Genomic DNA, 17,169 nt, shown 5'->3' on the forward strand with positions numbered 1-17,169 from the left:
CAGTGCTGTGCAGTCGCACACAGAAGCACACCAGTTTGCATGTGTACGTTGAGGCCCACGGTGTCCCGAGTAGGACAGACCGCAGTGAAACATGTGTCCAGATGTGTCGGCACAGACACTACAGGCCCTGTTCTCCTCACTGCTCTCTTGAGGAAATGAGACAGCGCTGTCCGTAACACCTTTGTCTCCTTCCCTTTACCTCTCACAACCCCTCCGCTCTCCAAGATTTGACTCACATCTTGTCGTGAAAATGCGACACACTCCATGTAGGTTAGATTCCTGCTTTCTTAAACATGCAGAGAGGTAAATGTTTACAGATGAATCGTGGGTGATGGAGCGGACTCTCACCGTTCATGAGTCAGACGTGGGTTATGTTATTGTCTTCTGCTCAGTACCACCATGGAAGACGATGTGGTGGTCTGCTCGCTGACTTGAGTTTTCCTAAGGTGGCGAAAACAACTTGAATTTTTGAAAACAGGATGTTAACTGGTGCTCCTGCAGTCAGACAATCCAACGTAATGTTGCTCAATGCAAACGTCTGTTATCCGACCTCCCACACTATAGAAGTGAAGAAGACTCCGGTGCTGCTCGTGCCACAGCCTCATGCTTCTTGTTCACAGTCTCAACACTGTGTGAACACAATGACAAGCAGCCCGTTTAATAAGGAAACCACTGGAACGCCTCATAAATGGCGTTCTAATTGACTAAAAGCTGTTATTCCTCACACACGTTTATGTGTTTTGCTTGATTAGTTTCCTCCTCTTGTTTTTTAGGAATTGTAATGTTTGTCCTCAGGAGGCTGCGTCTGTGTTTAACACGGACGCAGTGTGTTGAGTTGTGTGTGTGTGTGTGTGTGTGTGTGTGTGTGTGTGTGTGTGTGTGTGCGTGTGCGTGTGCGTGTGTGCCAGTTGCTTAAATAGTTTTTTCCTCTAACAAGAAGTCAATTCCACTGTTGTACGTGTGTGCGTGAGCCTGGCAGACTAAACATGTATGTGTGTGTGTATCCTCATTTAAAAAACAATACCTGAATGTTGTTTCTCTCTTGTTTTTGTCTGGATTTCAGCACATAAGGGTAAATCTTCTTTGTACTGTGTTTTAAGTTTTTGAATTGATGTCACTGAGGAGAAAATGTTGGTGAGATAGTAATGGATTTTACTACTAAAATCAGATTGCATCACATTGCATTACTATGTATGTATGTATGGATGGATGGACCCTTTAACTTTAGGTGACTATACTGTGTCAGTGGGACGACATCACCGTTCAATGTGCCAGAAGTCCCACATTCTATGTCCTGTGCTTCATTCTTGCTAAAACCTGCTGACTCCCATTATGTCACTGTATCTCTAATTCCCCTCCTGGACAAACATTTGATTTTGTGTCTGTCTGTGTGTGTGTGTGCGTTTGTGTGTTTTGTACAGATGCCCAGTTGCTGTGCGGAGGGCAGGACTGTTGGGGTGGGAGTGTATCAGACAGAAAACCATATATAAGACATCCTCACACACAACAGGGCTGTCCAGCTGTTCTTCTGTGTGTGTCTAGTCTGTTCATCCATTTGTCCGTCTGTCCAGTCGTCCATCCAGTCTCTGTGCTTCCTGTCAGTGCTGCTGTGCTGCGTGAGTCCGGCCTGCTCCAACATGCTGGTTCGGGTTCTTCTCCAGACTTCGCTGGTCCTGTGGTTGGCTGAGCAAACTCTGCAAGGCGGTAAGAGAAACATGTTCAACACAGATGATGAGGAAGGAAAAATGAGACGAAGGCCGATAGTAACGAGAAAAAGCATTGTAGTGATGTCGTATAAAGTCTTTATTTACTTCAGTTCATGACTTAATCAAGGTTGCTATTTTGTAATATTTATTGATTGATATTGATTGATGAAATTGTATTCTGTTATATCTATTTTTATCACATGATCTGTTTTAGCAAATTATCAGAATTTCAGTTTACCACAGAGGAGATGGGAAAAAGAAACAATAAGGATGAAAAATGATAAATAATAAATATAAATAAATCAAGTGAAATTCAACAAAATATGAATTATAATAATATTTGTTTTACTTTTCATCCAATTGTTAAGTACAGTCTTGTTCATTAAGCTTAAACAGGTCATTTTGCTTTATTGTTTCTATTTTGTAATTAATGATCTTATTCCAGTATAAAACTATGTAACATGTTTGACTTAATAGTATTAAACCAAATGATCCTTGTCGCTCATGACTTCATGTTATGTCACTTTGGATGACGACTTCACAGCGATCAAAGTGCTCGCATGACAAACTAGTGATGGATGAGCTTCACTGACTCGCTCTCGCCTACTTGTTAAATTCCGTGTGTATGAGATTTAGTGGGAGGACGGTGTGGGTGCTCGCCGCCGCGCCACCGCCCCTGCCAAGTCTCTGCCGTTTATATGATCTAATACGGAGGAATCAAAGCGCTGGATGAAGGAGGTGGCAGATAGAGGCCAGATTTGACGAGGTGACGTGAGAAGAACTATCAGGCTCCACTCAGTCGCTCCACCTTGTCTCATTTCCATCAATGGTTATCTGTTTGTCTCTCCTCCCACTGCCCACTCAGGATTGAATACCACATCAAACACTAACGGGACTTCCAGATTGAATTCATCTCAGATTATCGCCTGTCAGCTTCTCACAGGATTTGCTTTGCAGGGATTACAAATATGTAGCTAAGGCTTGAAAGCAAAGTTTAGCATCGATGTGTATAATTCATAAAGCTGTTTAGGAAGCAATTACAGAGTTCAGGTTGGGTTTTAGAAAAAGCAATTTCAACCTAAACCTAAACAACAAATGTATACCACATACATCAAACGAGTGTTTATATTCTGATGGGGCTTTGGAGTAGAATGAATGAGGCCTCCAGACTCTCTCCCCGCCCTCCAGAGTGAAGTCTGACGGGCTCCAGAGTGATCCTGCACCAGTCCCACAGGGGCAAACACAGCGGTCCACTCTGTGTGCAGCAGCCAGCGCCAACCGCTTGACGCGGTCACATTTGAGTTTACATTCACAAGAGCAGCAACCGCAGCCCCTCGCCTGTGCCGCCGCCGCCTGCAGGGTGGGTGGCACACGTGCGGTGAGGCTCACATGGAAGCGAATAAAGGCGGCGACTGAAAAAGCCTCAACAGACTTCTGTTACCAGCTACTGACTCACTACAAGTGTTAGAGCTCAGTACAATCCATTCATAACCATCATTCTCCATGGTGATTTTCCAGGTGTGAGACCACAGAGGGTTTCCTGGGGCAGAGTGCTGCCTGCCAGAGGTATGAGCCAACATTTGTTTCAGCACGTTAAACATCCTCCTGCATGCATATGTGAGCCTGGATAAAAGCTTACGGGCAAAGAACACTAACTTATTCTAGTCTAGTATTTTATCAGACTACATATAAAGCTTTAGTGATATTATGGCCTTGAAACAACCAGCAAATGTCCTTATACTGTGTGTGTTCATGTGTCGGCTCCTCCTCAGGTGTTGGGATCGGAGGGTTGAAGCCTGCAGGTCAGAGACACAATTTTCATGAATGAACCCTTAAATCTAATATCGAAATGCTGTGTACTGTATGTGTAATTAGAAATATGGTCTGCAGGTGTTGGCGCCCTTGGAGCTTTGGGGAACCGGTACAGCAAAGCCATGAAGACAGGAAGTATGTTAGCCTCGAGAGAACAGAGTGAACGTCAGCCTCAGTGGACATGAATCATGATTGTTTGTTTCCTTCTTCTCTCCCTCAGTTGGACGCTATCCAGGGGCTCAGCTTGGTGTTGGTAAGTCGCCTAAGGACAAATCTTTATATAAAGTATGTTGCAGCTTTATTTAGCCTGTGTAACACAAGCAGGTCTCAGAGATAAAGATCAGGTTACGCTGCATGATCAAGGCTCAAACGTGGAAAACCGAAAAGCTAAATAAGGAGCTTTGGCCTGAATACAAATATAGAAACGTCTAGTACTTTATACATTCATTCAGATGTTTATAATGATATGGCTCATTGTTAAATTCTGACTGAATGTATGTGCACAGTAATAACTATATGACTTCTTTCCACAGGGGGCTACAGATCTCTAGGATTAGGAGGTAAAGCAGTTCTGAAACAAGGCGCATATGGACCCCAGGCAGGCTATGGTATCAAACCCACTCTTCCTAAGACTTCCTTTGACCTCTTATCGCCTCAACTGAAATGTGTTGACAACATGAAGAGGAGGAAAGGAAAATATTAAACCTTTTTGATTAAATACTGTATATGCAATGTGATTTCAGGCACTGGTCTGGGCACTGGTCTGGGCACTGGTCTGGGCACTGGTCTGGGAACAGGAATGGGAACAGGAATGCCAATGGGAACTGGACTCAACAATGGACTGGGCCTGGGCCTGGGTAACGGAGGAAAGCGAGGTAAGACAGCAACATCATGATGAACTGGAGAAGTGAAAGTGTCAGATGGAGGATGACATCAGTAGGCCGGTCAGATTGTTTATGCCTGACTTTGGTCCTGGGGGCGTTTTTGTGACCTCTGACCTTTGTTCTGCACCAAAGGCCAACACTTCTTCTTTGACAATTAATGAATTTGAAACCTAATCCCCACATTTCCATGAAATTTTCAGAGTGTCTTAATGCTATAAAGGAGATAAACAGTCAGTTAGTCTGTTGTTCCATTATTCCATTGCTGTGTATTGTTTGGTGTGACCACTAGGAGCTGCTGGAAGAATGTTAGATTAGTTTTAGTCTTTACTGTAAACATTTTGGTCAATGTCAAAAGATATTGACAGATAAACGGAAATAAAGCAATCTGATCTTAATTTAAATGTTTTTGTTGTTGTTCCAGTGTATGGAGCTGGCATTGGCACCGTGCCAGGTAAGCGATTGCCTGGTTTGTTGCTCACTGTTTACCCAAATGAGAATACAGACAATGATTGACTCTCCTCTGAGAGCACTCAGCTTATTTACATTTCAATTTACATCACATTTAGTCATTTGGCAGATGCTTTTATCCAAATCGACTTACCTATGAGATTTGCATACAATACAAGCAGAGATCTGGTCTGGAGAGAACAACAAGAGTAAATGCCAAGAAGCTGAGTTACAGTCGCACAACCTGGTATAGGAGACAAGAGGCAGTGCAGTATGTGTGTAATAAATGTGCTCTGTGTCTGACTGTGATATATGAGGCAGACTGCTGCTCAACACATGAAATGCTGTAATGTGTTGGTCTGATTTAAGATCCACTTCATGTCCTCTGAAACGGCTTTTGTGTTTTGTTACCAGGATATGGAGCTTTGGCCGGACTTGGTTATCCTGCAGTCCGACCTGGTAAGTCAGCAATCACCTCTTACCTTCAGGAACCATTACTCCTTCCATTCATCTTACATGCTGGAGGAGAAATTCCTTTATGTTCAATCGATCGCTCTCACAACAAATAGGTCCAAATATCTCACCTGGATGGTTTCCACAGAAGAGAATGTGATAGTGAAAAACCAAAACTTTCAACATATTCCCAGTAAAACGGCTGTCCTGGCTTTCACATGTCTGAGGCAGAGTCTCTGAGTAAGGACTGTAAACCCCCCCACTTCCTATCCCTTACATTTGCCCAGTGGAAAATCTGTTCATATAGTCTTTAAATCCATCTTATTTCTTTCTATTTGCCGAGATCATTTAGAATTTAGTTGTTCTCATTTCATCATTTGTTCAGCTGCATTTAACCACGGACCTGTAATTCTATCGTGTCTCTTAAGGTCACAGTGACCCTGGTTTGGGCCGTGACCTTGGCTTGGGTCTCTCTGTCAATTAGCATGTTGAATGATATCACTGACAGTGCACTTATCTGCCATCATTAGGACTTGGACTTCGCTATCCTGCAGTAAAGGGACCAAAGCCTGGTAAAAAAAAACAAAACCCCACCTCAGCATCTTGTGGCGTTCATGTTTGTCAGTGTGTGTCTTCGTCCATGTCCTACGTGTGTGTTCTGATACACTGATGTTGAGTTCTTGCATGAATTCACATCATTCTAATATTTTGCATAGGTGTTCGTGTGCACAGGAGGGATCCACGTGCTTTTGTCTGTCTGTGTGTCTGTCAATGTTTCGTCTGTGTTGCATGTGGCATGAGCACCTTAGCCCTTATCACCATGGTGACCGAGTTAATGAGTGTTAATGTCTATTGAGTAATTGATGTTGTCGTGCCGCAGGTGATGGGCTCATAAATAAGGGGCGCAAAAAATATCTGTCTGAACAAGTGTTGTAGCTTGAAATCAATCGGCTGAGTGTTAAAACTAATCTAAATGTCACAAATTGCATCAAACTTTTGCATAATCATGTCTTGAATTTGCTCACTTATTCTTATAATTTGGGCACCTAAATTGCTTTTCTGCTCCATTCTACTGAAAGGATTCAAAGCAAATTGGTATTTTTTTAATGGTAATTTGTCTTTTTTCTAAATGTATCTCTCGCTTTATATACCACAAACCGTATGAGGTGAATACAAATTGAGGTTATTTGTGTTAATTAGTACAGCTATTCAGTCTTCTCATTAACATTAATCAGCTTTTAGAGTCGATACACACTGACCTCAGGCAGTTCCTGAAGTCACTTTCAGTACTAAATCATGAACAGCTGTGTGTTTTGTTGGGACGGATATTTTTTGCATTGTAGGCGACTGCATCCCTCCCCGCTGAGCCGTCTGTCTGTTTCAATGTACAGCTTCCAAAGCATGAATCATATAACACAACCACTGTGAATGACATTATGTGAATTTGTTGTGTTTATATTGGAATATTTTGACTGGTGGGCATATTGGACATAGATTGGACGATGTGCTGAGGATGTTCAGGTGAGCATCTTGGCCTAACAACTGTTGTCGTTGTTTCAGGCGAGTAGGTGACATGTTATTCCCTCTGATCTATTGATGAAGCTAGAGTCAAGGACAACTGTTGTCACCGTTGTGGTCTTCAGTTTTATGTCCTCTGTAGAGATTCATGGAATTGATCTCGTTTGTGGATAATTTCATGCTGCCATGACATTTGGCAAGAACTATTGATGTGTGGCGTCAATTTTTCACCGACAATCTCTTGTTTATGTGTTTGTTTGTGATGTCTATGTCGTTTTTTTTTTACGGCTGTCATTTCTCCATCAGTTGGCTTCACAAACCCACTGATGTTGTCAGGTGACATCTTTGTCTCCTGATTTACCAATGCCATTCAAACTATTCGTTATGGCATCATTTGCTGTTGTGTAATTGCCAGTGCTCTTACACAACGAGGAGTATTTCTCATGCTCGTGCTCTTCCATTGTGACTGGTCTTGCTGTCATGGCTTTATCTGGTGTCTTTTTGTTGTCTCAGTCCCTAATTATGGCAATGATTCTGTCCTTTGTAAAAGGGATAATATCAGGCCATAATGGAGTTTGTCTCATCACTTTTGTGTCTTAAAGTACTTACTTGTAAGTACTGTTTCTGTGGATGATGATGTTCTATTGCATTTACTGCTATACTGGCCATCAAAGTGTGTTTTTGGCATACAGATGAGCAGTTGCGTCTCTGAGCCACCTGGAAGTCCTAAATGCATGATGATATTTCTCTGTCTGTCCGCTGCAGCCAGGGCCACTCTTGCCCAAGCTGTTCGGGATCTTAAGGGACCGAAAACAAGACCACTTGGTCCCTCTGTTGGAGATGGAATCCAAACTCTTGGATCTGTAATGCCAATCAGAATACTGGGTCCCGTTGCTCCTCAGGGACATGCAGAAACAAGTTTAAGACCTGCTGAAACCTCACCTGCAGTACAAATCAAAAGCCTCAACCCAGTACTTGCATCATCTCAGGGAGCAGCAAGTCTTGGACCTACAATGCTTGTTGATAAACAGAGTAAGACACACAGTTTCACAGTTTCACAACCACAGGGAGTTGAACACTATGGCCCTGCCGTCCATCAAAGTACCTATGGAGCCGCGCTGGCAACTGAAAGTTTAAGAAACCAGAAAGGTGTTGAGAAAGACATGAGCAAAACCCTGGGTGCTGCCTTAGCATCTGTTCATCAGAGGCAACAAGCCCAGATCTATGGACATGGCAGTGACATGACGGATGGATTGGAAGTGAGGCACCATGAGGCATTGGCTTCTGGAGCACATAGAACCCAAAGTCTAGGCCCTTATTTTCACATTGTTCAAGAACACAGACATTTTGGGCCTGTGAAAGCACAAACCCAGACAGAGAAAGCCTATCAGCTGTCTCTATCACAAAGCCAAGGTGCCAGCCGCCCTGCAACTCTTTATGTCAAAGGAATAGTGAACTATGGACCAATGAGCCCAGATGTAGACTCTGTGTCAGCTCTTGGGCTGGAATCCCAGCGTTACGCTGCCAATCACCAGGACGCAAAACACCTTTCAGGTATTAGTCCTGAAGTCAAAATGCCAAAAGCTCTCGATATTCCATTGCAGACTGGGAGGAAAACCCAGCCAGCACATACGGGTAAATGTGACTTTTATCTCCATCTAAATGTCTTTCTGGATGTATGTGATCTCTTTGCACATACATGGTGTCTAATTCTGCAGGCAGAGTGTGTATTTGTCTCATTGGCTTCCCTTTCAATCAAACTGTTGATAACTACAAATACAAATGTTAAACTATGAATTCCCTGATTATTTGGCCAATTCTTTAATGCCGGAGGTGATCTCGTTTAAGTCTTTATTATTACGCTCTAAGAATTGCTGTTTTTGAGTAAGACACCCTCACCAATGTTCATCGTAAGAGGAACAGCTCTCTTCTGCAAAGTTAGCCTGGTTAGCAGATGGCAGCCATCTTAGTTATAAAACCCAAAAACGCTCTGATATTTCTTGCTAATCCTGCAAGGGTTAAGTGAGTTAGCTTCCTAATTTATATCCTTTGTTAATGTTTGATGGTATTTACATTTGTATCAAGTGATAATGTGCTAAATTAGCAACGTGTTGTTTGGTTCACCTCTGTAATATTGTGGTATTTTCCATGTTTCTAACCAACCTTGGACAGCAGTTTTGATGGTTTCTCGGTGTTTCAATGCCTCTCTTCCTGATACATAGCTGATATGTTGAGCATGGGGAGACATTTACCACTGTGAGTCGTGTCTGAGCTTGTTTGTGAATAATCACTGTTGTGGTCTGCAGGACTTGTCCTGGGAGCTGGTCATGTTCTCGGTGCACAGGGTGTTAATGGCAACGGTAAACCTCTATTTCACTATATCTACATCTTTAATCTATGCGACAGAGAATGTAACAATATGTGTGAGTGGAGAACACACATTACGGTGCAGATGGAGATGTTTGCAATGACTTTAGACACATTATATGAACCGATCTACTGACTGTTTACTGTTGTCTTCAGGATTTGCTAATGGAGCTGGAGTGACCAGTGGTACTAGAAATGGTAAATCATCTCCCTAGATGTGTGTTTGTCAGCATGTTGTGTCGTGTCCTTTGCATGCATGCTTGTTGGACTGTTTCATTATAATTATTATTATTATCATTATTTAACAATGTATTACTCATTTAATTAAAGTGATCACTGGGCCTCAGTCACTGTGAGGATGAAGCCTTTGTGACAGATCAGGACATTCTAGGTGTGTCGTAGTAAACAGCGTCCTGCATGTATGTTATGGATCAGTTTAGCACTACAAAGTTCAGGTATGGAAGAGAGAACATGGCTACCCATCATCTTCTGATCTACTTCATAGTCTGCAGTACTTAACTCTGGTTCTTATGTACGTGTCCAGGTGCAGCAGGGTACGTGGCTCCTAGAATCAATGGTAAATCAATTATGCTCTATTCCTTATCTAGCCAATCAAACAGGCTGCATGTCTTTTATTGTATTATCAATGATGCATTGTCATCTGAGAAAGTCCATCACTGTTGTCTCCAGGATATAGTTATGGAGCTGAACTTCAGAACAATGGTGAGGATGGTAGCGGTAAACTATCGCTCGTCTCTTGGGATTATGTCAGCACAAAATTATTCTTACCCTGTAAATCTTAACATTTTGTAATCATTTGGGGAGAAACTGTTGAAGTTAAGGCTTTGTGGTGATTCTTGATAGTTGTGATCTCCAGGTCATGTTCCAGCAGCTGGAGTGATCAGTGGAGGAAGTAGAAATGGTAAATTCTCCTGCCTTGTGTGACTTCATCTTTGCATGGATCGAGTATCACCGCAGTCAGTCAGGCTTTATTATTGTGAGAATAAAGCATCTGACAGATCCTTGAAGAGGGTAACAGTCAGAGTTCAGGTGTGTGTGGTAGGATTCACCAGGAATCAGTTGTAAACTGCTTCTTGCATGAGAAATGATACAAATGATCAAAGCATTTTGGCATGCTGCAAATATCACTGAGCATGATACAAAAAATCACATTCACGAGTCTCCCTGACTATTAAATATGTAGGACATTATTATCATTGAATAATCTTGGTCTCTGTGTTATGGTCCAGGTGTCACAGGGCCCTCAGCTGCTAACAGCAATGGTAAGCACCTGCTAGTCTTCCACCAAGCCTCTAATACTCAAGCAAGGGTTGCATATTCTGGTCTTCACTTGTTGAATTATCAGCAAGTCTGATCTTTGAGTTCTTGTCCAGCACCTGGAGGGTCAGACTGACCGGTACTGCATGTTCAAATCTGCACATACGTATGATCTTCTCTGTATTCTGCAGGAATGACCGGGTGAATCAGTGTCTGTTTTTAGCGGACTGGTGCAGCTGAAAGTAGTCTATGTTGACTCACAGGAGCTTAATTATCAATTACAAGCAAATTGATCGTGCTCCTAATGTTGACAGAATCATTAGTTTAATGCCTTTGCTGAACACATGGGAGCAAAAGGCGGTCCCTCCTATGCTGCTGTTGTTGTACACGCTGTAGTTTATGCTGTGTGGTAACGTGTGCTAACATGATGGATCTTGATCTGTGGGAGCTTATAGCTTCTTTTTGAAAGAACACACCTTGACCTGAGCAGACATGAATGCTGGCTGGTTAACCTCAGCAGGTGTGGTTTTCTTTGCATAATGGTCTGGTTTGAAAGCTTGGGTCTTCGTGATGACCCATGAGCTCATTGTTTTGTTTGAATGAAAGCAGCCAAACACAATCACAAACCAACACTGTCTGATCACACCATGTATCAGAACTTTAACACAACATCTGCCAACCTGTTTTAACTCTCTAACTCCAGACAGACAGCTAACAAGTGTTAAATACTGACCCTCTAAAGGTGGAGGAGTTTGATTTGATAAGCGACTCCTCGTTTTCATCATACTGATTCTCTGTTTAATGCACTACTTTCCTCCATAAACGTTAGCAGCACATCACATTACACTGAGTTTAGGACTCGTGTGTGTGGGCAGCAGCCAGTCACAGCTGCTTTTCCTTCCCAGGCTACCTCGGCGGAGCAGGGAACTATCTGGGAGCCGGCCTGGGCGCTGGGGGCTACGGAGCAGGTAAAACAGCACTCTGACAGATTGCAAAAGGAAAACAAGCAGGCTGTCATCAAAGATGGAGGGTGTTGATGTTGCTTTAACCCGTCTGTGGTAACCTTCTCCCCTCCATCGCCCACAGCTTTGGGACATGGCGCGTACCTGGGTGGTGCTGCTGGCAAACTCAGTGGTAACCGTGCACATTTTCCTCCCATTATTATTACTTTGTTTTATTGAGTGTTTCATGACTTAATTTTCCTTTTGAGCAATGTCCCAACTCTCTGACTCTCTGACTCTCTCCTCCAAATAAATTCCAGCTGCTGCCGCTCTTGGACAGGGTGGGTATCCCCAAGGTGCGATAGGCAAGTCCGCTGGTGAAGCTCTGGAATAATCTGTCCTGAGGCTAATTGTGGCCTTTCTTTGACCTTTTCTAAAACACTTTCTGCTTCTGCTTTGGCTTCTTAATGGCTCCCCAATGGCTCCCTGCTGTTCCCCCCCTGCAGACATATAAACTTAAATGGAAGCACAGACAAAAAAAAAAAAAAGGACATGTTAATTTACACTGTGTGCAGAAGGTTAATTAAGGCAAGGATTCAAATCTCATCCGGTTCAGCTTTTACTCCTGCTTTGCCTTGTAAACCAATGATTTGCTTGTGCCTGTTGCAGATTGAAGTTCACCTTCTCTTTGCTTTTGAGGTCACAGAAACAGCTGCAACAAAATCTCCCTTTCTGAACTAAATAATAGATTATATTCTTCAGAGATTGTAAACTAAAAAGCAGTCACAAACACGTGAGTCATTGCCTCCTTCCTCTTTCTCCTTCTTCACTCTGCATGGAAATCAAATCCTTGTTGTTATTCTACAGTCGTGACTCATATTTGTCTCCCTCTGTCTCTCTTAGTCAACAAATGCAAAACATTGAATTATTTGTTTCAATTGTGGTTTTGCCAGGTTATGGTGATGGAGTCACTGGATACCTGGGTGCTATTGGAGGCAATGGCTATGGTAAGGTTGAGGACTTTCGCAAGAACACACACTCAATGCCCGCAATAATATCCGGTTGTGACGGGCCGATGCTTTGTATCTGTCTTTGTTGTCGTGTTACTGTAGGTGGAGATGCTGCTGCTGCTGCAAAGGCACTGGCTGCTGGTAAGAGACATCTGTCCATCCTGTCCTGTCAACCACACACATCACAAACCGCAGTTCAAGGCAGCTGAAATGTCTGTTTAGTGTCATAGACACTCCGTACACTTGCGACTGACGGTTTGAAGAGACAGAGAACTCATACGGTTTCAAAAAGGGCTGCGACTCGCTTATCCCCCACTTACAACACTGTCCTAACATCTCTAGCTCCGCTGCATCAGTGTTTGATAATTTATTCTGATTACATCTGATAGTTTGTTTCCCCAGACGTCATGTTGAGACTTCAGGATGAGACTGGACTCAATGTGAGCTGACTGAGTAACAGATACAGATTATGTAATTATGAATCGATGAGGTCAGAGAGATTCTACCTCTGTGTGCATTTCCTCACCTGCCGATCTCGCTGCATCCTCTGATTATGCAACATATCATGTTTATTGGGGGAATGTGAGACTCTAAAGGCAGCAGTATTCCCTCTCTGCCTATTCATTTGGTGGAGTCTTGCTTCCAGCATGATTTATAAACCTCATCCTCAGCAGGCATGGCCGCCTCATCCACCGCGTTCAGGTGTCAAAGTTAGTTTGGGCAGATTTTCCCTCTCAAGCTCTTTGGTTTCTCTCCATGGAGATGAGTGAGAAGCAAGTTTTCCAGTTAAAAACACACAGAAGGCACAGAATTCCTGTGCCGGTTTCCCGTTTTTATACGATTAACAGCGAGTTGCTCATGTAAACAGGGAAAGTGTGGGCATTTGAAAAAGGTATAAACATAACCATCTACTGACTTCTTCTACTGACTGAGCTCATGCAACCCACTCTCATGTTACTTGGTGTACTTCTGCCATTTTAACACATAGACCCTCCTCTCCACAGGTTATGGGAACGGTTACAGTGATGGCTACGGAGCGGGTGAGTGTTCAGCACACTTAGAGTTCACGCCTCACACACACACATCATTATAAAGCTAATTAGAGTTATGTTTCAGGGCTTGGTTACCCTGCAGAGTTAGCTGATGGTGCTGCGAACAAAGCAGGGAAGAGTCAAGGTAACAATTTTGGGGAGTTCCAGCTTAACCTGCTAAAACCCCGTAACAGGTGACAGCACTAACCCATAGACGCTTAACCTGCGATCTCTGACAGCTGAGCAAACAGGGACGTCCACTCGCTGCCAAACATGTCCAGTGTGCCGCTTCATCCACTGGGTGTAGCTATTGTCTCTTGTTCATAGAAACCATCTGGTGGTTTATGGCTTCATCCTCCTCTAGCTTCTTTCCCCACCATTTCAGCTTGAAATGTGTTTGCCGTGGTTCAGTTCTGACCTGCAGGTTTGTGTTTATGTGATCTCGGCACAGCTCTCGGCGCAGGAGGCTACGCGGGACAGATCCAGGGAGCGTATGGTAAGAGCGGAGCACAGTCACCTTTCTCTGCCCAACACCAGAACCCAACACGGGGGAAGCTTTGTTATGCAAAATGATCGAATGTTCTCAAGTTCAACCATAGACAGAGCTATTCTCAGCTGCTTCTGATGACACCCGAGCAACACCAACAATCTGCTGCGTTTTGTGGTCCATCAATACCATTGTTACCATGGCTACATTTAAAGAAAGTAACATATCTGACATAGGTCGGTGTTATTTCAATGATGAGTCTGTTCTTGTCTCTAATTTGACCAAATGAAGTCAAACTATAGAGACAGAACACAAACCGGTAGACAGAGCACACAAGTGAGTTAAAGTAGAGATCAAACATGGCTGGACTGAAATATTTCCCAGCATGCAAGGCGTCAGGCTCCATAATGGTTTAAATTGTTCTTAGATTATCTCATAGTTTTGATTTTGTGACAGGAAGGGAAACAAGAATCAAGGGTGAAGGGAGTCTGGTTGCTATTGTACCTTCAAGTTCTTTAATTAAAGCTACCAGTCTTGTTTCAGGACCACTTGGCGCAGGGCTAGACGCAGCTGGCGGTAAATTTGGTAAGTGTCTCTGATACGAACCCATAGTCTCTGTCACAGTGTTAGTCAGGGCCTCTGTTGACACGGCTCCTCGTGCATGAGTCACAGCCGAACAGTCGCTGATCAGGCACAAACGAGCCCAGAGGAGCGATGATTCAGTGAACACCTGTGATGTTTCTCCTGCAGCTGGAGGAGCCGCACAGCTTCCTTACGCAGGTGCCCCTGTGATTCCGACTGGACTGGAAGGTCAGAGATGCACCTGTGTTTTTGCATCCCCGTGTGTGTGTGTGTGTGTGTGTGTGTGTGTGTGTGTCTGTGTGTGTGTGTGTGTGTGTATGTGTGTGTGTCCGTGTGTCCGTGTGTCTGTGTGTGTGTGTGTGGCGCACCTATGAATACAAGATTTTGTGTTTAGAATGAATGTGGTTTACAATCGTGGGGTAATTCATCGAAATTACTTATTTGCATCCTAATGGAAGAGTAGTCACTTTGTTCAGATTGTATAATTTGTGAAGTGAAAACAAAGATGATCCTTTGCTTTGTGTTTGTGTGTGTGTGCGCGCGTGTGTGTGTGTGTGTGTGTGTGTGTGTGTGTGTGTGTGTGTGTGTGTGTGTGTGTGTGTCACATCACTGGTATCACACCAGTTAAACTCATACAGATGTGCTCCTCTTGTCCCCCCAGGTGATGGTGGCCTCCCCTACGGCGCTCAGCAGCTCAGCCTCACAGCTGATAGCGCCAAAACCGCTGATAAATATGGTGAGAATAAGTCTCTGCGTGTGAGTGTAGATGTGAGAAAAGCTGTGTGTGTGTGTGATGGAAACTTCACACTCTGCCGCCTGTCTCTTTGGTCACGTTGGGCTGTTCTGCTTAAAACAACAGGGCTGTTTTGGTGTGTTGAGTGTGCGTCTCCCATATCACAGCTTCTGTTGCAGTCTAAGCGTCTGTGTGTTTTGTCTCGTTTCAGCAGGTGGAGCAGGATATGGAGCTCAGCAAACAGGTGATTTGCATACATTGGAATCCTTTGCACACCATGCACAAGACTCTTGACTCCTGTGTCATCCAGAAGGCCCATACACCCCTAAATTCTTTTTGTTTAAGAGTGAACACACATTTGGGATCCGAACACGACATTCCTGCAGTGTAAATAACATAAGGAGGATGAAACTGAAGCTCTCTCTCCTTGTTTGTTCAGGTTATAATGCACAGCTCGCCGCGGCTCAGGATGCCTTTGGTAAGCAGCAAACAGCCCGACTTCCCCCTTCACAAGCCACTTCCACTGACTGTGCTCTTTCTATTGGCCTATTTGTCACATCTGCTTGCCTAATATCACCATTGTTGTACAAAGTGTACTGCACATTCTGCTGTGCCGCAATGTCAGCGTCTAAAAATAACGTTTTATCTGCTGTCACACATCATGCAGATTGTATCCTCAGTAAAGTCTGACTGCAGTGTTTTTTATTGTCGTGGTGTTTTTTAACTGAGAATGTAGCAACTCTGCAGACGTTATGGGTGAAGATTAGAACCTTACCATCTGTAGGGCAGCTAGATCTTCAGATAAAAAGCATCATCGGCCCCGAGCAGATTGTAATCTGGACGTGGTTTGATGTTTTCTCACAGGAGAGCAGGGGGGTAAATACACCGGAGTGAACGGTGCCCTTGGAAACGGATTGAAAGGTGAGAGCAGAGGAAGGTTTATGGCTTGTTAATGGACTGGATAACCTAATATTTGGACCTTTGAATTGGAATTTCACGCTGTCAGGATTGATGATAAAGCCAAATGTGTTTCTCTGATCCAGTGAGGGAAGGTTTGGTGTGTTCATTTTCATCTCTTCATCTCTGTGGGTTGTAGTTGCAAGGCTCTGGTCTGTTATTGAGAAACTGTGCTTAGAAATGGCCTGTTTTCACTCATGCTGCACTGCAAAGTCTCACCAAGGGAGTGCAAAAGTGGATTTTGGCAAAGGCTTTGAAAATTACTAACCTGAAAATCTGAATTAAAGACTTTAACAAGAGCTCAAGGCTGAATTTCAGACTAAATGTGTTAAAATTGACGTCATTCTCTCTCTCTCTCTCTCTCTCTCTCTCTCTCACTCACTCTCATTCTGTCTCACTCTCATTCTGTCTCACTCTCTCTCTCTTTCTCTCTCTCTCTCTCTCTCTCTCTCTCTCTCTCTCTCTCTCTCATTCTGTCTCACTCTCATTCTGTCTCACTCTCTCTCTCTCTCTGTGTCTCCAGGCTAAATCAGAAGAACCCGGACGACCTCAAGAGGACCCTTGTGTCTCTCCGTAATGTGTTCAGTGTGTCTTCGAAGCTTCTTCTTTGTTTTGTCGTCGTGTTTCACTCACATTTTGTCACAGTTGTGTCACAGTTTGTCTCTTTGTGTTTTATTAACCTCATTGTCTTTTACTGTCTGTTACTGGAGATGTGTTCCCCTCCCCCTGTCTGTTTGTCTGTGTGTGTTGACCCCCTCCAACAAACCTGCCAGTCTCATCCTGCCGACGCTCTATGTAGAGAAATAAATATTATTAAAAAGGTTGAACTTACTGTTTTGTCACAATAAGACAATAAATGAAGTGTCAAATAACGCTGAACGAAAGCCTCCGACTCAGAACTCTTTCTGTTTACCTGGACACATTGTTCTTTTTAATGACATCATCAGCAACCTCATCCGTGCA

At 43.6% G+C, this 17,169-nt stretch overlaps 1 protein-coding gene across 3 annotated transcripts in view; it reads left to right on the forward strand.

Moving 5' to 3' along the window:
* The window catches only part of LOC142992585 (uncharacterized), a 21,595-nt gene extending 4,515 nt beyond the window's left edge, over positions 1–17,080 (forward strand). The window contains exons 2-32 of one of the 3 annotated variants that reach the window (XM_076143069.1): positions 1,422–1,704; positions 3,225–3,272; positions 3,479–3,508; positions 3,597–3,653; positions 3,739–3,771; positions 4,052–4,126; positions 4,262–4,393; positions 4,824–4,853; positions 5,264–5,308; positions 5,833–5,874; positions 9,127–9,180; positions 9,344–9,385; positions 9,732–9,764; positions 9,878–9,910; positions 10,065–10,109; positions 10,438–10,470; positions 11,371–11,433; positions 11,552–11,599; positions 11,727–11,747; positions 12,360–12,413; positions 12,519–12,557; positions 13,421–13,456; positions 13,533–13,592; positions 13,899–13,943; positions 14,478–14,519; positions 14,685–14,744; positions 15,178–15,252; positions 15,461–15,493; positions 15,689–15,727; positions 16,114–16,170; positions 16,730–17,080. In XM_076143069.1, the coding sequence (XP_075999184.1) occupies positions 1,638–1,704; positions 3,225–3,272; positions 3,479–3,508; positions 3,597–3,653; positions 3,739–3,771; positions 4,052–4,126; positions 4,262–4,393; positions 4,824–4,853; positions 5,264–5,308; positions 5,833–5,874; positions 9,127–9,180; positions 9,344–9,385; positions 9,732–9,764; positions 9,878–9,910; positions 10,065–10,109; positions 10,438–10,470; positions 11,371–11,433; positions 11,552–11,599; positions 11,727–11,747; positions 12,360–12,413; positions 12,519–12,557; positions 13,421–13,456; positions 13,533–13,592; positions 13,899–13,943; positions 14,478–14,519; positions 14,685–14,744; positions 15,178–15,252; positions 15,461–15,493; positions 15,689–15,727; positions 16,114–16,170; positions 16,730–16,734 (1,476 nt within the window). In that variant the 5' untranslated portion in view covers positions 1,422–1,637 and the 3' untranslated portion in view covers positions 16,735–17,080. Of the gene's footprint in view, positions 1–1,421; positions 1,705–3,224; positions 3,273–3,478; positions 3,509–3,596; positions 3,654–3,738; positions 3,772–4,051; positions 4,127–4,261; positions 4,394–4,823; positions 4,854–5,263; positions 5,309–5,832; positions 5,875–9,126; positions 9,181–9,343; positions 9,386–9,731; positions 9,765–9,877; positions 9,911–10,064; positions 10,110–10,437; positions 10,471–11,370; positions 11,434–11,551; positions 11,600–11,726; positions 11,763–12,359; positions 12,414–12,518; positions 12,558–13,420; positions 13,457–13,532; positions 13,593–13,898; positions 13,944–14,477; positions 14,520–14,684; positions 14,745–15,177; positions 15,253–15,460; positions 15,494–15,688; positions 15,728–16,113; positions 16,171–16,729 lie in introns of all 3 variants that reach the window. The other 2 variants (XM_076143070.1, XM_076143071.1) reach the window with 2 other exon arrangements.
* The last annotated feature ends 89 nt before the right edge of the window (positions 17,081–17,169 follow it).

Source organism: Genypterus blacodes, unplaced genomic scaffold (genome assembly GCF_046128005.1).
Source record: "Genypterus blacodes isolate CSIRO-AG114 ecotype Tasmania unplaced genomic scaffold, CSIRO-AGI_Gbla_v1 ptg000022l_1, whole genome shotgun sequence".
Classification (NCBI taxonomy): Eukaryota; Metazoa; Chordata; class Actinopteri; order Ophidiiformes; family Ophidiidae; genus Genypterus; species Genypterus blacodes.